General features: G+C 36.2%; 1 protein-coding gene across 15 annotated transcripts in view; it reads right to left on the bottom strand.

Moving 5' to 3' along the window:
* The window catches only part of DMD (dystrophin), a 1,199,681-nt gene that overhangs the window by 907,440 nt on the left and 269,353 nt on the right, over nucleotides 1-22,888 (bottom strand). For all 15 annotated transcript variants that reach the window (XM_057411860.1, XM_057411861.1, XM_057411863.1 and 12 more), the window contains exon 2: nucleotides 7,411-7,472. In XM_057411860.1, coding sequence (XP_057267843.1) covers nucleotides 7,411-7,472 — 62 coding nt within the window. The remainder of the gene's footprint in view (nucleotides 1-7,410; nucleotides 7,473-22,888) is intronic.

Genomic DNA, 22,888 nt, shown 5'->3' with positions numbered 1-22,888 from the left:
TTCACTTTTCATCAACATGAAAACGGATCTGCTCTCTAAGAGCTGTCCTGTTCAACTGCAGTCATTTAGACATTCTGGAAGAAAAAAAACAACACAAGAGGCAAAGCTGTAAAATCTCCTGGCAATGGGACAATATTGTAGAGGAAAAACATTATAGAATCCCTTCCCTCATGCATACATAATAAAACCTTCACTTTTGAATATCAGCTTAAAAAAAACCCAAAACAACAACAAAACAAACCCTAATATATAGTCCCATTCACTTTTGTTAATCTGATACATCTATGTGTCTTTGAAGCATAACTAAATACATTTTTGTCTTCTTTAGGCTTTCAAGTAAAAGGGTTCTTTTCTATACTCACGGTGTTAAAGGCATTTCCAACAGCGTGGCTGCTAGAGTGGGTTATACAGCTTGTGCTTCTGATGTTAGCAAGAACAGAGAAAATAGAGAAGACCATGCTCTTGAGCAGTATTTTGGTTTTGTCATGCTGCGTTGTGACACCCCTTAGCTTCTGGTGTTCCTTGTTTTTACAGTAAGTGCAAAGGGGTTAGAATCATACGATGGTTTGGGTTTGAAAGAACCTTAAGATCATCTAGTTCCAACCCTCTCTGCCACGGGCAGGAACACCTCACACTAGACCATATCACCCAAGGCCCTGTCCAACCTGGCCTTGAACACTGCCTGGGATGGGGTACCCACAGCCTTCCTTGGGCAGCCTGTTCCCATGCCTTACCGCTCTTACAGTAAAGAATTTCTTCTTTCTATCTAACCTAAACCTCCTCTGTTTAGGTTCTAACATATTAGTTCTTGTCCTATCACCACAGCCCCTGATGAAGAGTCTATTTTAATATCTGACAACATCCAGGCCTCTTCATAAGGCAGAGTTAAATACTGACAAATATTACATTGTTAAAAGAGACATGTCCTAAACATTTTTCCAATAGTAAGCTGAAAAGTTACTTTGGAAGCCAAACAGAGTTGATGTTACCTGCAAAGTTCAAAGCATGAGGATATTTGTGCCTTTAAACTGTCCTGTTTCTGTTCACAGTAACTTTCTGATAGCAACTTTCTTGATTATTAAAAGAAAAAAAAAAATCTATAAAAATGCATTAATAGATAGTTCAAGTTCTAGAATTAAATTCTGAGTAAAATATAAATGGTAATATTGCCATTGGTATTACTTTTAAAAGTACAGTAAAAATAATTTAAAAGTTATTTTTCATTACAAAGGAAATTTATTTGAAACATAATTAATATTCACACAGCTTGTATTCCATTTTACTGCATCATAAAAAAAAAAAGAATATGGAGACGTAATAGGTAATTTACTATATATCAATGCAAGTAAATCTGAGCATGTTTTTTGCTTGACACTTGCTTCTGTATTCTGGAGATATCCAAAAAAGGAAAATCACTCAACAATGCAAATGTGCTTTCTATACCAAGTTTAAACATTATCTGGCTTAAAAAAAAAAAAAAGCTTTTGCTTTAATAATACAGAATAGACATGACAGGCCTTTGGTGTGCTGTTGCAAGATGTATTATATAAAGGTATTGGCATAAGAAAGCACAGTATTTTAAAACAGTATGTGTCCCAAGAGTAGTGTTGATCACAGAGCTGGAAAGCAAAGTTAAGCACTATTAATCTTCAGTGAGAGTTCTGGTTATTTGCCACACTGTAGCAGAGAAAGTGGTTTGGTTCCCACATTAGTAAACTATTCCTCATCAGTTTCACTGTAGCACTTAAAAAGGCTGGCAACAGAGACACAGAACAGATTAATCAGGTATTTAGGATGGGTCAATATCAGTCGTGGTGTCTTACACTGAATAATACCAACTGTGTTTTTTTTTCAGATTTGTCACATAGTACAATTTTAAATTTGTGTGGTTTTCTGAATTTTTTCTTTCAGATATACTTTTTTTTAAAAAAAAAGGTATTATCAATATTTAGTTAATAAAGTGAGCTGACACATACCATATTCACTTTTAACATATGTTCTTTAAAGATTTGACCAGGGTCTTACCACAGACACAATTTCAAAATTTTACTCACAAACCATCAGTTGTTTGTCCTGGAATCAATGTTCTTACACACGATACCTGTTCTTTCTTGACATTTATATCTAAATTAGTGCTCCTTGGCTTGAATAGAGCACAACTTTGGTTTTGGTGAAATTCAGCAGAACTCTTCTGACCTGAATAAGTAAATGGATATGGGCACAGTACTATAAGCGCTCGAAGCAAACCTTAGTGTGAATATGCACTATCAGCAACAAAATTACAATACATGCTATTTTATGACCTGGTAGATACACCACTTGATATTAGCATGTGTTGGTTAATCAAAGCTTTGAGTAGAGTCAAGATTCAGCCATCATTTATTTTGGCCATACTTGCTGTTTTTAGAATGTCTTAGTATATCTCTTTTTACCTCTTAAATTAAAAGAATAAAAGAATAAACTTGCTTTGGTTTTGTTTGGCTGGTTGTTTTTCTTTTTCCCCCCTCTATAACTGAGAATGAGTGCAAGTCAGTCTAATTTGCATTAGTTAAAATAAATAATAAATAAATTGAAAAAAAATGCCTTTCTCTTAGTTCTACCCTAACATGGAACAGTTTGGGTATCAGATAATGTAGGAAGAGCTGATTTCTGGGGTTTTACCTGAAAACAGTAATATAGGCTGGATGAATCACAGACCAAGAACACATCTACACTGCAGTGTCAGGTACTGGTTCAACATAGTTGAAAAATACAAGGCTAGATATAAATGCTTTTGACTGAGAATATCTGCAGGATGATCTGTGGCAACATGGAGCTCAGCAAACTGAGCAAATGTAAACGGCTAAAGCACCACAGCTATCTGAATGAACGTTTCTGAACTTGTCAACAATGATATTAAAGTTTGTCCTGCAAAGCCAGTGTTGATGTAGGATTTCTTCTTTCGAACCGAGCTCTAGAGAGTACAACAGCAGCAAACCCTACTGATTACTTTTATTAAGTGAAACAGCTAATGACAGCTAGTGATCTTTTCTAGTCTCATAGACATGCATATGCAGCTACTGCTCTGCTTTTAGGAAATATAACACACGGGCAGACATCAGTGAACTTTGAGCACACTGATCTGAACCTGTAAGTTCACTGTTTAATTCCAGTTTTCCTACCAATACCTCACTCATCTAAGCAGTTGTCTTCATTTGACCTATAGGTTATTTGTCAAAATAGCAGTTTGGACAGGGCTAATACTGAGTATTTTAATCTGTGTTTCTGTGATTTGCTGGCAACTTGCCTCCCTCCAGCTCCTTTTCTTGGTTACTAATTGCAGCCCAGAAATATGGCTAAAGAATTGGTTCATCTGATGAAGTTTGACATAAATTATTCACGGGGCTAACACATTTCCATAGAAGCAAAACCTTACAGAAATGTGTCAAATTAAACTATCACTATCTACTCCAAAAGCTTCACCAGACTGCTCCCCTCCCAGAGTCTTCAACACTTCAAATTCACTTTGAGTGGCTTTTTAAATTAGTTTAAATTCAAAATTCTTGTAAGTGATAGCATGGAAGCAGCAAAAGCAGCAGTGTAAATTTCTCTTCAGATGCCAGACTTACAGTAGTCTCTCTGGATCTCAAATATTTGATATATTTCCTCCATAGGTCAGTAAACATTTCATTTGTATCAATAATTTTTGTTATTTGATATACAAAAGGCATTTAATTTACAATCACAGGAGACCACTAAAGCAAATGGGAGTCTTGAATAATTTCAAGTTGTCCATGAACTCAAGAAGATGGGAAGACGTGAGACTGTCAAAACGCCTCCTATCATATAAGCCACAGACAAACAGTGGGTCGTCAAGAAATTATTTTGACTGCTACGCAGTTCAACTGAAGTTGTAAGCAATGTCCCCCCTTTGGGTTCCTTTTATCCCTGCATGTACAAGTTACCTGAACAATCTAGCTGCTATTCAAAACAATTTCATTAATAAAAAGTGCATTTAATATTGCTGATTGTTCTTCTGTTAGCCACGTATATCTTAAATGAGGCTGTCAACTTTACCTTCTTTGGCACAGACTGCATCTTTACTATGTTTCTTCACATAATCACTACAAAAATGGGATCCTAATTCCACAGTCACCACAGAAATGACTACCTTCTAATATTTCTGCCTGCTGATAAAAAGCTGCCATTCTTCACAACTCAAATTCTCCATTAAAAAGATTCCCTACCACGTGATCTTTGGTTTACATAAAGCTAAGTAATGAAAATAGTGGTTATCTTAAATTTATTTTCTTATTCTGACTTCTTCAATACCAACAGGAAAAAAATCCAAAACATGAAGTAGAGCAACCATAAAAAAAAATAAAAATTCTCTTCTTCCATCTATCATGTTCTATGTTCCGACTCTTGTCTATATGTATTGTCATATACTGACTTCTTTGACTATATAATGGAATTTTCTACACTTCTGTAGCAGAAATGTGGAAAACCTATTTAAACCTCTGAATTTACAAGCAATAACATGTTTTTCGATATTGCAGATTGAAATGTTGAAAACTCATTCATAAATTGCTATTCATTTATAAAACTCACTTACAGATTAAGCTGCTGAGCTTAAGTTAGCCATAGGGGTATAACCTAAAATTCAAGCTGCAAAATTTACGATTAGCTGCTTGCCTTCTCTGTACTCACAACACATACTGTTATTTTGTAAGCCTATTATACACTGAACAACTGAAGATGTTTAGCCAATGAGGCAACATAAGCTCATTTAAAATGGGGTACAGACATTGTTAACACAATTGTTGTGGCGGTTTCAAAGTTCCAGCAGAGAGCAGCTACACCTGAGGGCTGGTGATGCATTTGCATTCCCCCAAACACATACTTAAGATCCTGTGTTTCATTTACAAAGGTTTCAGTTATTTGAAATTTTAAAGGTTGAGATCTGAGCAAAAAAAAAATTCTTACCCAGGACTAGATCTTTTATGAGAGCCCTAATTATAGTTCTATTATTAAAAACTAGGTTACAACGCCTTACTTTGCTATCATTATGTACACCCTGCAGAATTTAACTATTTTATAAATAAACTTCTTTTGAGGACAAAGAAAAGCTCTTTCTGAATAAAATTATATTAAAGCAATATGCTCTAATTTTTTTAACGATGCCTGAAGTTTCAACTTATTGCATGCCATTTAGTTGATAAACCAAGAAGGTATCACTTAAAGAAAGTCATACACAATGTCTATGATCAGAGCAGTGAAAACAGAAAGGTCTCTTGGATTATATTCTCTATTTCTCCTATACTTCTAATTTACTAAACATTTTATCTCACAAACATTAGAAGCCAACTTTTGGGCTCTCTTACTGCAACAGTGCTGAGGTACTTATAGATTAGTCACATACTGTACTCTTTAAATCACAGATTTTTTTCATAATCCATTTTCTGGTTGGTAAAAGGAGTAGGAATTAGAGTTTCAGACAAAAGTATTTTGGTTATATGTAACAACTTTTCAGGAAAAGAATAATTTGGCCAAGATTTAAAGATCAAGTGTTTTTTGGTAGACTGCTGAAATAAAAAGACCTTGTCCAAAACACAAGTGATGCATGAGTCAAAGAAAAACTTGCACCATAGTTTGTAGTAGGTTTTCCTCAGAATCCAAATGAAGTAAAGGGAGATGAGTTCTTCTCCAGTATGCTTATGAATGTGTGTACACATACAACTAAAAATTTATAGAACTGAAGTAAAAGGTAGTTAAAACACCACTGAAGTACACTCCACTGAAATTGAATTGGAGGAAAGACACCTAGATCAATTCAGACAACTGAGTCAAACCTACCATTAAAAGCATCTGCTTATTGGTCATATTTTCTAAACCCCTCATAATTACTGTTCTTCTGCACATTTCTTCCAAGTTTCCTCAGTAACAGAAAGGTTTTCTATTGCACAAAATCACTATCACTGAGAAAGCAATGCCCTAGGAACACTACACTTGATTTAGATAGAGAAGCAACAGTTACCCTTAGTTTTCTGTAACTATTTCTGTGACCATAACAAGGCCTAACTGGCAATATATTTCAAATTAGCTTGTATCAGACAATGACTGCTAGCGCTGTGTCTTCATATATGGAACACCAAGACAGTAAACTACTTAAGTTAAAATCTCACTGTTGCCAAATAAAATGAAATAATTACAACTTTCATCTTCTGTTAAGTATTTCCTTTATCACAGCCATAATGTATATGCCTTTTTTTTTAATACTACCATGCAGCTGATTTGTTTGTGATTCACCACAATTTCCAGACTTTTCTTTGCATTTTTACTGATAACACAGTTGCTGCTTTTTCTGTATGCATACATTTTTCTTCTGTCCCGAATATAATACTTCACACCTGTCTTGTAATTCATTGATTAATTAGAGATCATTTGAGTTCAGGACTGTCTTTCCTCCTGATCCAGTCCTCCAAACTGCTGGTCATCTCTGCTGTAAAGATGCTGAGCACAAATGTGTGCTGTCTGAATCACTGGAAGTACTCTTAGAAAATGCTCCAGACCCGTGGGACTCCCTGCTGGACTGCACCATTACTGAGCATGTTTTCCAACATTATGGTGGTCCTATTCAGATTATTTTACCCCTCTTTTTTAATAAGGAGAAGCAAATGGGACACAATCAGAAGCCAGACTAAACAGAAGATATATCACAGGTACCATTTCATTTGTGTCCATTGCCAGATAAAATGACAGGTTGTGGGAATGACTTAGTTTACAACTGACAAATACAGTTCAGTAATTATCCTCCAGTGATTTTAAAAATGTTTAATAAAATTAATAGTTTGAGCTGAATTTTTTCCTGTGTATTAAAGATGAAATTATTACATGCTGCCAGGGGACCTCATTTAAATAAGCTAGTTATCTTTTTTCAAGTATATTTCAGCTCTTTACCAAAGATAATGATTTCAAAACATATTATAATTGACTTTCATAATTCACTGGCTGGATCACACCTCTTGTCTTTGACCTTGCTCCTCTCCAATTCATTTGCTTTTGTTAAATTTGGGATTGCAATTAGAAGCAAGAAAAGACAAGCTCAATAGAGGAAGCTTCTCCATATAGTGGTAACATAACAAAAACTGCCAACATTCAGTAATATATCTGCATCAGTAGTCTGAGAAAAGGCAAAGTAAATAGAGGCAGAGAACATTTTAAAAGGATGGCTTCTTACAGTTCAACCTCTACTGAAATCAAAGGAATAAAATTTGGTGATTTTTTCTAACATATCAGTCAACTACATTCAGCAATATCTGAAACTGGTAACTGTTATCTTGAAAATTAAACCTCAGTGGAGGAAAATCAGGGGCTTTTTATTTAAACATTCAAAAAATTTTTTGTTTATGAATAAACAAAAGTATTTACCTTAGCAAATTGTGCATTTATCCATTTTGTGAATGTTTTCTTTTGAACATCTTCCCGTTCATCTGCCAGAGAAAAGTAAAGCACTTCATTAGAATTGTTCAATAAAGTGGCATAGTATTATTGACTGAAGCTTTGGTCTTGGTTTGTAGTAAAGATACTAATGATAATTCAAATGCATTCAGGGTACCTATTTGTATGTATTCTGTCCTTGGCAATTACATCATCATGTTTCAGAAAGCCTACAGGTTCCCTACATAGACATGGTCTATACCTCCAGCTCATCTCACCCACCCTGTGGTTTCTTTTCTTCTGTAACTAAGCATTTTGCAGTAGGATCTGAAAATCTCAAATTTTTTATTTTAAATAAGTATTAAAAGAAAAAGAAAAAGCTGTCATTGCTACCCAATGACATGAGCAACAGGAAACTCTTCTACAGCACTTTTATAAAAGTACTTGAAATAGTAAGTTTATATGCACATCCTCATATTTCTTGAGGAAGTCTTCCAGACCACAATGATAGCTCTCCATTGGTAGTCCCTGCCACACATTATGCATTTTCTGCCTTGCAGCTACTGATCTGTCACAATTAGTTATATATTTTTCCTGCAGTAGGGAAATTAAAAAAAATAACAACAAAACCCATGCATGTGTTCAGCCATACATGAAAGTCCTTCTCAATTCGTTAATACAAAAAAAAACACATTCCAGATGGAGATCTACAGGTCTTAGGCCTTGATTTCTGTATCTAAGTTTAAGTTGAAGAATTAAATGGACACACAAAGGTACAATTCTGACGTATTTTATGTAGGCAGGAAAAGAAAGAGTCCCTCAACTTAGACCCTAATAAGCATTTACTCAATAAGATCTGTAGCTATTATCTCTGAAATAATACAGAAGGTCAAACCTGTCTATGACAAAGTCAAACCAAACTAGAACTAAAGGGCATATGTGGAAAACACTGCAGAATGCTTATACTAAAATAAGGCTCACTCAATCCTGTCTTTTGGTTTGCAGTAAAATTCTCTACTTTTCTTAAATAAAAAGGGATATTAAATTCCCATCTGAAATGTTCAGCAATTAATAATGTTAATGGATTCATCTGCATTTGAAAGTCAGGTATGGATGAGCTACATAAGAAATGCACAGCATTAATAATGTACTTTGCTTTTCCCTCCCTCCACCCCTCTAAGAAGGGATGGAAAATCTCTTTAATGCAAATATATCTTTTGATCTTAAAACCTCATCTCAATAGCACTTTAAAAGTGGCTTTTCAGAAGAATGTTTTCCATTCTCTACAATACAATATACTGAGGAAAAAAAAATAATACTAGCATTTGTAAAACTACTATTTCATTATAAAAAACTTCTGCATACAAGAATGAGCATATTCTAATTGCTTTCATGATTATGGTGAAGAAATTGTCAACACAATAGTACTACTGGAAACATACCATAGAAGTCAATCATTATATACATTCTGCCACTAATGTAGGAGCATTTGATACGATAAACTTTCCAGAGTCCTACTGCTACCTATCCCAAATAATGCTTCTTGCTTCACCCCCTGCATGAAATTGGTGTTTTAATATTTTGTTGGCTGAAGATGCATAATCAATATAATATTACAAACTTCTTCAAAAAATCATGTAAAATATTACATCTAAACAGCTACTTCTACTTAATCATCTCTGTTATAAATGCCAAATGTAACCTTAAAACAGGGCAGAAGAAGAGTACGTGGTATTTAGCAAGGGAAAAAAAAAAAAGAGGCAAAAAAGCCTCTTTCAGACTGTTTAAACTTCCACTTTTCCATCACAGGCTACTGTAATAGCATTTTCAGTAACAGTGTGTGGTGTTTGGAGTTTTTTTCCCCCATAAGGATATATGCTAAAGGTTTGATTGCTATTCAGCAATTTGTGTCCATTAAGCTGATAAAAAACACGGTCTCTTGGGGAAAATGACAGTTAAACCCACAATCTGAATGTTTGAAACTTACTCAAATTTAGGCAATGCTCTGCTACTTTTGCAAACACAAATCTATTCCACTGATGTTATCTTTATACAGAAATCATTTCAAGCACTTTTATCCCTAGATGCTTGGTCTGACAAGTTGTTAGCCACAGCAATTTGTTAGTCACAGCCTCCTAATCTAAAAAATGATCAATGTCTTGGTTATGTACAGCATGTTTTCCCCACAGTAAACATGACATTTTTCAAAAAAATATGTTCTCCTAATCCAGATTTACGGATTGAATGCTAGATGTGGAAGCTGAATGGCATTTGTCTGGGTGCTGTAAAAACATTCCAGGAACACTTATCTGCCACTTTCATAATCCTTTATTTATAACAGATCCTTTAGCAGCAAACTGACGAATGCCCTTGCAGGTGTTTTTCCTGTGAGTCAATAAGAATAATCAAATGGCCAGGCAGGTAATTCCTTCAGCTGTTCAAAAGGAATGTAGTATGTTTACTTTTTTTCTTTCAAGCTGGAAGAATTGCAGAATAGCATACTATCTCCCTTCAGGCTAAATTTAAACATGAAATACCACATGGATCCAGAGTTCATTTACCTCAATAATAACATGATCACTTCCCAAAGCAATAATATGTTTTTATCAGAATGCTGGACAGACTGGAACAGGCTTAACATTCTTTCTGCAGGTTATCAACTCAGAAAATGAACTCAGAAATGAGTCTTCCAGGGGAAAAAAAATAAATACTGACCTGTGAAATTTATCTGATTTTTATGCACTAGAGCCTCAAGTACCACTGAACAGAACTCATTTAACTAGAACACATTCACAAATGGATCTTGTAATTCTGGTATTTCTGGTAGGATGAGCATCCAGCTATGCAACTGTGAATGCAAACCTCTTGAATTAGCTAACTGCATATTTGACTTTAAAAGTATTATTCCAGTCTAGAGCTCATAAGAAATCATAGCCAGGAAAGAAAGTGAAGTATTAATGGAGCTATAATCTGACAAAGGACAGTTCTAAGATTTAATCAGGTAGCAAGAGTAATAGAGACAAGTGGCACACTGAAGAATACTTAAGAACATGCAATCAGGATTCAGCAGAACAAAGATGAGATTATTAACTGCAAGTGGTTACCAGACAACTTTCCTAGATACTTTATTAAGTGGTTCATGTTTGAAACCTACTGCTAAAATGAAATTCTTTTCCATTTTCCAGCAAAAAAAAAGTGCAGCATTATGTTGTCATCTCTTAGTACACTACACTTATTTTTCCAAAACACCCCCCCACCAAATACCACTAAACATATCAAATGAAAGATGGCAACAGGAAAAAAAAAACAAAACAAAACTTATCTGGTATACTCTAGATATGTCCTAAAACCATACAAGTGTTAGCAAGTCATAAAAAGCAGTACGTTTAAACAATGTGAGCTGATGAATACCAAGCAGATTTTAAATGAACTGAGGTTCAGAAATATACAGTATATATGGTCACTATATCATTCCATTTGTATGATGTAAGACACTCTCCCACACAAAACATGGATTGGGGGAAGCTCCACTCTTTGCATCTTTCTCTTTTTCTAGAGGATTTTCACTTTCTCTTACTCCTGACACACATGAATAAATAATGCTTTCACAGACCCACAGAATGGTTGAGGTTGGAAGTGACCTCTAGATGTCATCTGGTCCAACTTCCCTTGTCAAGCAGGGTCACCTAGAGCAGACCGTCCAGCACCACATCGAGTCTGGTTTTTAATATTTCCAAGGATGGATAGATACCTCACAAACTCTTCTCCTACAGAGAATGACTCAATAGTGCACCTTTCCTATCATCTGCACTCTGCCTTCCAGAGATGTAGGTAGTGATTATCAATTTAAGTGGCTTAGGAAACTTTCCTGAAGAGTAAATACAGCCAATTTTTTAAAATTAGAAGACACTCAACAAAAGTATGCTAACACTTCAGGGGTATAAGAAATGAGCTGTATCCTCAGATTGTAAGCTTTAATTTGAAATGAAGAAACAAATCATCATCCTTAAGGTGCCAATAAAGACATTACATAATACGTGTGGAATATCTGAATCACTGCAGAGACTGGTGGTGATAGGAGGCTCACTTGTGTGAGCAGTCTTCAGCAAACAGTTCCATCACAGGTTGAAACACAAACAGGAAAAACAGAGACTTGTCTTATTCCGTTACCCAGTGTTGCCTTGAACTGGGTTAAACAATAATTGAATAGCTATGTTTTGTCTACTGGGAACTATCAGGAAGAAGAAAACATAAAAAAATAAAAACCAATTCCCATACAGTAGCTGAAAACTTTGAAACAATGGTCTTAAGGCAGCTGTCAGTTCCTTCATTCATTGCAATTTCAGGTTCATCAGAACTGCACTGTACAAAATAAAAAGCATCAGAACTGCTATTTTTGCTAGAAGCCAAACAATGCAGATTTAGAAAAGGCCAGGATTTGCTTCAGTGACTGGGAGTGAGTACCAACTCTGGTGGGAACACTAGGAACAAAAGAGGCCACAGACATCACATTATTGATACTCTGGCTCCATCAACTCACTATTCTTAGAGATTTCCATCACATTGTTACAATACTCTGCCAGTAACTGCAACTGCTGAGAAATGTTCCCTTCCCATTCTTGCTTATTTGAGAGGGAGAAAAGAAATCAATGCAATACAATGACTGAATGATATTTGAGTGGACTAGCTTTGATTTTTAGTCATTGAGGTCATCCAAGACATTCACAAGCTGACAGGAAATACAATAGACTGCTTTGACAGACAGCCAATGATTTTAAGTCTATTGCTCATGTAGGGCAATATGTAACATACAATTCTTTGTCCATCTTCTATAAATACACTGATGAGCAGAATTTATCTGAATACTGTTAAAACTCTCTGTTCCCTATGCTAACTCTTGAGACTTTACTGTGGAACACAAGTCAAATCACCATGATCAAACCATCTCAGGATTCTCAAAATACTGATGAACCTATTCAAAATCTCAGCAGAAACAGGAGACTTCAGTATGCAGAAAACCCTCATTAATATATAATTCTTTTAAAAAGTACATCTCAATGCTCTGGGAAATATCAACATTTTCTGAGGACGTGGTAAGATTCATAACAAATTTAGGAATAAAATATTCCCAGACTGAAAAGACTTAATCTCAACTCTGCTTTCCCCCATCCTCTTGGTCAAATACAGGAACTCAGAAAGAGGGATTCTATTTGCTGATCTGAACAGAGGAGAGAATGGCTATTAGATGCAACCTACAAGATTTCTACTGATACCACAGGCCGAGACTGAATGTCATGCTGAGAAAGCCTTTTATTTTTCTCATTATTTTAGCTGGAATTGTTCTCTCATTATAAATGTTTCAGGGAAACTGTTTCCTGACTTCTTTTTCCTCTTTTTTTTTTAAATTCTTTAAGGCATTACAGGTGTTTATATAACATCTCATTCTTCTGACCTAGCTTTGCCTAAAAACTAAAAAAAACTAAAAAACTAAAGAGTGCGATTGAAGACGAGTATGGACGCAGAAGCAGCACAACAGATAGAGAAAACAACTGAATGCTAGTCTGGAACAGAAGGAAAGAAAACAACAACAACGCTAAAAGATGAAGAAGAGATGAAAGACAGAAGGGGAGGGAAATACTTTTTCCCTGGCTTGAGGAAAAAAAAGGGCAAAAGACATATAAAGAAGTAAAAGTGGGATGGGAAAAGGCAGAGACATATCCTTTTGAGAAAGAAAAAGGGATAAGGAATTTCTTGTGATATGGGCAGCTAGAAGTTATATGCAGGGAAACAGTGAATTTGAACAAACGAACCATCCAAGTATGTACAGCAAAACAGCACAGTGTGATCTGCCTCTCCAGACCATTAACCACTTCCAAAAAAAAAAAAAAAAACAAACCCCCAAAAAACCTACACAAAACCAAAGCAAACAAAAAACAAACAAAAAGATTTGACTAGCATCCAAAAATATCAGGATAATGCAAGTTAGACACGATCCCTAAAATAATAACAGGCAGGGGTGAAACGTACACACAGGCTGCATATTTGTTAAAAACACTCCCCCCCAAATCCACCATTTCTCAGACTTTTTGCCTAAATAAATTGCAGCAGGTACAACTCCTGAGGTAAAAGCAGGAGCACAATTCCAACAGAATTAAATAAATAAGACAATTAACAGAATTTTAGTTCACATTTTCAGAACACTTTAAGTATACACAACATGGGGTATTCAGCTCCAATTCATATATTGGTAATGGTATTCCCAGCAGTTGGCCTAGTCCTCCGCTGGTCTACCACATGCAAACACACTAGGAAACTGATCATACTTCTCCCTGTCTATGGATTTGATTCAGGAGGAAGGAGCAGAACTGTTAATAGAGAATAACCCTCCTGAAGAGCCCATGGGCTGGTCGCTTGCTTCTTGCTGGCTGGCTATTAAGTGGAGTGCCTAATGACTCAACTGCTTAGACTGAAAAAAAGAAAAGAATAAAAACAAAACCCAAAGAAAGAGGACCCTGATTTTGCATTTGTTGTCATCACTGGCACAAGAGCATGGGAAGGGAGTATCAGCGCTTTCCGCTCCCATATCACTTGATACCGTACTAACTGTCAAGACATTCCCCTCAAATGTTGGTGATCCACCCTTGCCTTAGGCTTTCAATAATAAGGACACGAAAGAGTTTTGAACCACACTCTACCAGAAATACCCTGGTCTCCTAGTTATTGACAGCTCTGCAAACACAAGCTTTACTGATTTTGTTTGCTGATTTTCTTTTCTTCTTTTCTAACTAAAAATTTTGCTGGATCCAGGACACAGAAAGTTTTCCCAGAGGGAAATCACTCCAAAAATGAAACCTAAGAAGACACACTGCTTCAATACATAAGCTTTCACTGTGAAGGATAAATCACTCCCCAAAATTAAGGAACAAACCTATCTCTGCCTGAGAAACCGATGCTCAAAATGGAAGATTTCAGCTTATGACTCAAGTTATCTTTACATGGAAATATATAATAATTCATTTGGATATTCAGCTGTGTATAAACAGTGCACCCATTATTATCTATTTTTCAATATCATATACATACATTGACAAACAAAAAATAGGCTTAAAGAAGTGTGTGCTATTTCAGCATCATACCATCAATTTAGTAGCATTTTCTGAATACTGTAGATGATATATTACATGCTAAACTGAGGTAATACGCTTACTTTCACTTAAACCTCCATGCTGGTTAGAACTGCTATAGCAGCTTAAATCACTGCAGCTTTCTGGAACTTGCAGCACGCTATATGACTAAACTATATTATGAACTTTTTGGCAGGCACCACTGAAATCATACAATTATAGAATCACAGGTTGGAAAAGAAAGACGTTTAAGATCATCAAGTCCAACTGTTAACCCAGGACTGCCAAATCCACCACTAAACCATGTCACTAAGGGCCTCATCTACAAAGTTTTTGAACACTCAGGGACGATGATTCCACCACTTCCCTGAGAAGCCTCCACCAACGCTCCATGCTGCCAGGACAGCCAAGTATCTCGACAAAATACCAACAGAGATGATTTATAAGATTTTTTTCTTGTTGTTAAAAGCAATTAAAAAAAAAACAAAAAGAAAAACAAAAATGCTTAGTGCTATAAACTATATCAACTTCAGCACAAATCCAAAGAAAATTTGGGGAAGTTACCAATATTACTAAAATATGAAAGCAAAGTAAGAGGAGTTCACAGATACTAACTTCATCTTTTCAAGTTAATAAGTTTGAGGAAAATATCTTACTATTTCTTGATGGATTATTTTTAACAGAAATTTTCTTTTTCACAGATTAAGGAAGCACATGCTAAAAGCTGATGAGACATCGTGCAGTGCTACAGAAAATCAACAGGGATGACTTTTTCCATACAGATTTACTACTACTATTATACATAAAATCTACCGGAACTCCACAACCTAAAACTGCAATTTCTGAAACAGGTGATGAAGGATACTTTGATCCTTTCATCTCCTAAAGACTGCTAAGGACTTGTAAGACCACTTAGCAGAGAGATAACACTCTGCTCAGAGTAAGGAAACATTTGCTGCTCAGTCCCATTTCTGGTTGTTCATCTGACTTGGAAAAAAGGGTAGAATCTAAAAGGTTTAACCAGGGAGTGACTAAATGTAATAAACAGATTAAATACATCTTAACTGTATTAACTCTGGTTTCAGATGTCCCTGATTTAACCCATCTTTGCCCCTTCCCAGAGAAAAAGGGAAATGTTAACAGCAGAGCAATTGCTAGCTCAAAAAAAAACCAGTATCATCTATTTTTTTTTTTTTTATCCCTCCTCAGAACACACACATATTTTCATACTCTGCTCCTTGTGGAGGAAGGACTGCAGTGTTAGGACAGATTGATAGGCACAAGCAGGTAGGCAAGGCTGCAGCAGTCCCCCTGCGAGCCCTAACATACAGCCAGCACCAAGAAAATCCTCATCGGTTAAGGACTAATAAAATTGGTTTGTGTACACAGTGCGTTTAGTAGCAACCCATAATAAGTGTTGTTACTCCTCTGTACCAATGATCTGAGAATTGCCGAAACTAATTTAAGGCGGAAGCAAGTGCTCTCACCTTGGCTGCAGTTACCAAGCCGTCTCAAAGCAAACCCCAGACTTATAAATGTTCCTGTCACCACTGTGGGAAAAGTTTCATACCAGAAAAAAAAAGCAGCACTGGCAGATCCCGTATTTCAGCAATGTCACAAAAAAAAACAACAAAAAAACAACCCTCCACAAAATAAGAAACTTGGTTTTCAGCAATTTCAGAAGGCTTTGGCCTTCATGGCTTTCACAAGGGAAATTGTTATATGCACTGTAAAGAGGAAAAATATGATAAAGGAGCTGTCGCCAACAGTGAACTTTCCTTGCCAGGACACAGAGGTTGTAGGTTTCTTGGGGGGTTATGTTTATGTTTTTTTAGCTTAAGAAAACAAATCAGCATTTAATTGACCATCAAGCCACCTCAGAGTAAGCCATGACAGAGGCACTGCATGGCAGTATTAATAGAGAATAATTATTAAAAAATAACTTTAACTAATTACATAACTTTGACTTTGTTATCTACAATTCTCATATTTACAACTTATATGAAAAATGCACAATTGCCTTCAATTTTGTTCAGAAAACTGAACATACATGCTTAATGTTAGTCTGACCATGTCTTTCCTTAGCTAGAGATTTTTACAATCTAGGTTTCTGTTTGTGTTCAAATGTGAACAATAAAGGACAAGGGACCAAGGATAGTAAGATTTATTCATGAGCCAGTCAAAGCAGCATACATCAAAAAGAGGAAACAGGAGCCCACAACTTTCCAAATAACACTGTTCACTAATAACAAATGAAGCCAAAGGAAGCATCAGGATTTAAAACATGTAATCAGACTCTAATCCACAACACCAATACCTAGTGTTCCACACAAGTTTCTGATGTAAAAATGAAATTGCTATACTGTTTTCAGCAAATGCCACCTAGTGATACATAGATGCAAAGCTTTAAACAGTTGTTTGCGTTTTTTTTTAATGCATTTTCTCTCAGATTTTCAGATCTGCTTCTATAAAAACAAACAAACAAACAAACAAAAAAAAAAAACACCAAAAACTTCACATGGTCAAAGGCCAGCAAAATTCATGTCACACAGAGGCAGAATACAGAAAGGAGGATGGGTTAACCACACTTAAAGGACAAACATTTGTTTCAGCTTTTGTTAAAATATTCATTAGAAATATCCACACTAAGTATTCAGTGATGGCTAGCACTTGCCTGTAATATTTCAAGTTCCTTTTTGTTCCTCTGTCCAAAGCAATTAGAGAACAGGCTGTTCTAGTCTGCTTGAGTGACTGCTGTCTACTTTATTTCATCTGACCCAATTAGTGTCTGAGTTAATTAGCAGAAGCTGCCACTGAGACATGTATCAGAGAAGTTTGCAACTAATGAGACCAAAGTGTTAATATGCAATTGTTTACAATACACACCCTGTTCTTGCAGTGAAAATACTGTCTTAGCAAAGCTGATAACATTTACTGGCCCACAGCTAGGCTTCACCTTATTATGCACTATTTGCAATACTTTGAAAGAAAAGAAAACATGTTCCTAAGCACAGCTGTATAAATGAAATGTAAGTGATTGGTGTTTTCCACTCCTATTTTCACCTCACTCAAAGTAGCCAAAGTAATGATGAATGTGTCTAAATCAAAGTTGTGATTTATTTCATTCACAAAGGACTGCTACAGATTGCACACTGTCAGGTCTCTTGCCTTCCTCCCACCATCACTTTCAAGGACAGAAAATAAAAGATAGTCAAAGAGTAAGATTTAAAAAGTCTCTGCTGATACTGATCAAAGGGACAGGGGGTGGGGAGGGAACTAACAGAATAGAATTTAATTCCTCTAGCCCCCTTCTAATTTCACAGACACTTTACACTGCTTGAAACGTCTCAACTGCACAAGTGACTAAAGGATCTTAAATTTTCAGAAATACACATTAGGGTATGAGTGTTTAATCTATTGATATACTAAACATCACTTCCTCTTATTACCCCACATTTGGGAAAACTGCACTGTTTCACACAGATGAAAGAAAATTCAAATTAGATAAAAAGTCTAAATACCAGCACTTGATAGAAACCTGGATGGCAAAGCATGTTAAACATGCAGGGAGGGGAGGAGGTGTTTGCCTCTTTTTGTCATTAATATATTGGAAATGAAAGCACAACACAAACCCATTTAACTCTTTATCCCAAATAGGGTGACCACCACTACAAGGAAAAGGCACTTTATAGTATTTTTAAAACAAAATGTATTGAAGTCAGAATTCAGCAATGTGCCTAGAGCAATCAACAGTTTCAACCCTTTGTTTTCCCCAGGAACCAGTGGGGAAAAAACTATCATGATATGAAACAGGCATTATAAGATGTAGAAATTATGTCATTGTAGACAAGAGAAGCTCTTTAGGTAACATACCATCCTTGTCTGTTAAGTTCTATAATGCATTGCATTAGTTTCTGGTCCAGTATGCATCTGTCAAGTACTCTGGCCAGAAGTAGGCAGCCCATGACACATTTGGGGAGGTACAGGATGCTTTCTTTTCTGTTAAGCAGTCAGGCATAGGTCCCACTTATGAACATTTTAATGTCTACAGTAACACCAGAACAACATTATTTGGTACGTGCTATTAAACATATTGTTCACAACTCTGCAGATACTTCTCAGATTATTTTCAAGTTTTCTAAGGAACTAACTGAAAGTAGTAAGGAGTCCTATCCAAAACCCATTTACCTGTCAGTAGTGCACTGGCATCTGTTAAATCTGAATGCTCAGTTTGGGGCTGGACACAGATTCATTCACACATGGGGATAAAGCACAACATATTAAAGCTACCATGTGAGGGTGGAGTAGAAAGAATTGTTAAAAAGAAAATAAAAGGAAAAAAGACACTGGGATATCAAGGAAGAAAGAGGAGATACGTAATTCCTTTACCTATATATTGAGTCATTATTTTCCATGCTTTGGAAGGGGGAAATGCAAAAGGGGAAGCAATTTTTAGAAAGGTAAGATCATCAGATTTTGTAACATCTACTTGAAATGATCACTCCCCATCAAAATATTCGAAGCACTAGTGAAATACGTGTTAAAATGTGATTTAAGATGAGCACTGTTCATCTCAATAAGTGGGCATTGTCTGAGGAAGCTACAAAAATATTTGCAATAGCAGCACAGCTTACTTATTTAGTTCATGCAGATTTCATGCCCTCCCAACTCAAACTAGGATTTTCTGGCTGCATCAGACATGAACATTTGAGATAACTAACATATTCACTGCCTGTATGTATTCTGTATATTGATCAAGGATTTTTCAATTCATACGTTATTTAGAACTGCTTGCACTAAAGGATTTCATGTCTATAACATTAAATGAAGATTAAGAAATATTAGTATTGATGTTAGGACAGTTACCTAGTACAAACATCGATTTTTATTTCAATTCAGTGCCAACTCATCAGCTCTAGTAAGAGAAGCTGCACCTCCTTAATATAGATTCAGTACAGAAAAAGAAGAAAAAGACCTATTTGTCATTCTTTTTACAGCTGTTCTTTTCCAGTCTAGACAACTCATGGGAAGTGTGACATTTCACAAGATCATAAACTACATTCAAGAAACATATTGTTATTCTATTGCAATGTTTTCTTGCAACAGTAAAGAAGAGTAATTTTCTCTGTAGCCTAATGCCTTCTAGAGGCACCTTAATCAAACTGCATAGATATTTTCATCACATCCATCCTAATAGAGAAACAGAAGTGGAATAGATACTGGAACTGAAGTTCTGGCTTCTACCTTGGAGGATTGTACAAAAGACCAGTAGAAAACATTCAGGGCTGTGCAGGGTAGAAAATACACAAGTTGGCAAATAGAAGGAGTGAAGGAAAGAAGGAAAAACACATCACCAAGAGAGACACTGCCCCCCACTCCCCTGCCCTTGGGAGCCCAACTCCCTTCTATCAGACCCCTGTAAAATATCTCCCTTCATAGAGTGAGGCAGTGTTCTAGACAGCTGCTCTTCCACTACTCATCCCAGAGTCTCCATGTGAGATTATCACATTGTGGCCTCGACAGCTACTAAAAGATCTTAAGCTACAACTATTTTGAATATCCAACAAATACAGCTCTGTTACTCTGCAACTCTCTAGAGATGCAATTCTCTAGAGATTCAATTCCATAATCTCAAACAGCTGTATCCAGCTGAATGAAATAAACCCTATACTCAAAATGGAGCTAAGATTTGAGTATGCCTCTAAATAACTGCACAACCCAAAAAATAAGAAAAGCAAACTGGACCACCACCAATGTCAGTTGACAAGCACATGCGATATTAAGCAGAGCAAAGACAAAATTTTCAGCTGCTTCAACACCAGTGCTAAAACATAAGCAGGAAATTAAAAGGGCTGAAAAAGGAGGGGAGAGAAGAATCTGCATCCCTGAATAGGCTACATGTATCAGTATTAAAAAGTATGTAAGAAGCAGGAAGCCAGAGGGAATAGCTGGTGGATGAGTACTGAGGGATTATTAGGCTATATGGAGACACTGGTCTTTGTGTCGGTCTTTACTGTTGAGGAGATCCCACTCCTGGCATGTTCTTTGTAGCAGGATGTTCAGAGGAATTGTATCAATTTGCAATAAACAAGAGAGGCCATACTAGTACGTTATATGACCATTAAGTCACCAGGACTGGTAGGCATGCTCAGACTTCTGAGGGAACCCCAATGAGGAATTGAAAAATAGCTGGCAAAGGCACATAACCTGTCATTAACAAACAGAGCTGAACCAGTGTGGTAGGGGGTTGCCATTACAGAACCCATAAACAGGGCTCCAGAGAGAATCCTGTGAATTACACAGTAGCATATTTGACTTCCATTTCTGTTAAGATGGAAGTGTCTGTTATGAAGGGTAGGCTTAACAGACTTTTCAGGATGAAGACAAGGCAACAGCTGGCACCTCCAGGCACCCTAGTGAGGGAGGAAACAGAGGGCTCATTCAGGCCATAAAATGCCTGGAACATCATCCAGAGGTGAGGTAGTCTGGAAAGCCCTCACAAAACTGATTAAACCAGCAAAAAGATGGCCATTTACAGTGAAGATGAAATGGTACATCCAGGGAAAGCTGTTCTAAACAATGCCAATATGGCACCAAGTCCAGAACAGGCATATATAAAAGAGGTCTTGGAGTCATTGTTGACAGTTCTCTGAAACTGCCGTGTCAATACGAAAGCATAAAAAAAAAAAAGGCCACCCAATATGGGGCATCCCCACATGTGCTGTGAACAATTTAATTCCTATAAAAGTCTGGTGTGTCCATACCTGAAGGGCTGCATGCAGTTATGGTCTCCACATCCCCAGGAGGATTCAGCAGGTTTAGAGAAGGGCAAGGGGAGACAACTAAGGGGATGGAGATACCGCTTTATAAGCAGATTCTTATTGCTGGGATGCTTCAGCTTGGAGAGGGGAAGGCTCAGGGGAGATAAAGGCGGAGATATGAAAAGCATGAAAGGGTGAAATTTCTATTAAAATCTTGCGGTTTGTGAACTAAGAGAAATAAGGACATGTTGATTTAGAATGGATCAAGTACTTTAACCATTATTTATCAGGAAGTTCAGATAGCACTTACAAATAGTTCAATGTATGCACGATTAGAGAATATATTCCCTTTTCCCCTGCCCAAATCAAGTGTAATTACTATTTTCTTTAAACTTCTATAATTTATTAATAATACACCTCCTTTGCACACTCTTTATTTTATATTTTCACAAACCAAAATGTGAATCTGGCTACCTGTTCTCCATATAGTTCATACTTGCACTGTGGAACTCCAAGCATACAAAATCCTTGGTCCAAATGTGTAAAAGGATAAATGCAGATTTATAAAAATGGTGGAAAGGTATTCAGATGCATCTGAACATACGTATCCTGAGGCAGCACTTAGCTTCAGTACTAATTACTCCATACGCTGTGAGCGATTATCTACCACGCAAAGGATACTTGTTTCACATTACTGCTAGATGGACCTTTAGGTTAATTCAGTGAGAATCAGTATTAAGAAAATTATAATGACTTCTGTGTTTTGCTCCTTTTACTCAACTCCCGAAGTATTCTTTGGCAAACAAAAGAACCAAAAAGAAAGCATATTTTTGAAAATTTTGAGAAGTGAGGAATGAGTTGGCTACTCTTGTAATAGTTGCAATACCTAACAACAAATTTAACACCCACATAAATAGTGACTATGTTATTTTGGTATTTCTACATCACTAATTGTCAGGCATTCTTCATCAGCATCATCAGCTTGATGACAATGACACACAGAGGTTAAATCACTTGGATTATCTAATTAGCCATCAGAAACAATGCTTCTGTGACATTCAGGCTCCACCTAATATCACAGCAGGATTCAGAGAGTTTATAACCAAATACTGCTTCTGGAAATTAAAAATACCGCCATTCTTACAACGGCACAAGCAGAAAATCACACAGCAGGCAGGCAGAGTAATAAAAATAACATGGAAAAGATTTCTAAGCAATACGAAACAACTTACAAAGGACAAATTGACATGACTGCCACATTTAAATCAATGCAAATGTAACTCTTAAAATTCTCTTCTTCATTTCTATTTTATTTTATCAGTTAAAATGAAATGGATACATCTGAAGTCTTGGACATTCCTCCTCTATTCGCAGTTCATTCTTGGAGAAAGAACTGAAGGAATACATAGTTCTCCATATTAAATTGTTTAACAGCTAAGGAGAAGACGCTACATAACTTGCTCTTTTTAAAACATTTATGTCTAAACTACACTCAAATTTAATACTCAAAGATATGAAGAAAGCTTAATAAGTTGTGTTTGTTCATGTAACTGGGCATGTAGATGTTATATAACAGAATAAAAT

Source organism: Pezoporus wallicus, unplaced genomic scaffold (assembly GCF_028554395.1).
Source record: "Pezoporus wallicus isolate ANWC-B61680 ecotype Strahan unplaced genomic scaffold, APGP_CSIRO_Pwel_v1 contig_1438, whole genome shotgun sequence".
Lineage (NCBI taxonomy): Eukaryota > Metazoa > Chordata > Aves > Psittaciformes > Psittacidae > Pezoporus > Pezoporus wallicus.
The sequence above is the reverse complement of the archived record's forward strand: the minus strand, read 5'-3'. Positions and strand labels throughout refer to the sequence as shown.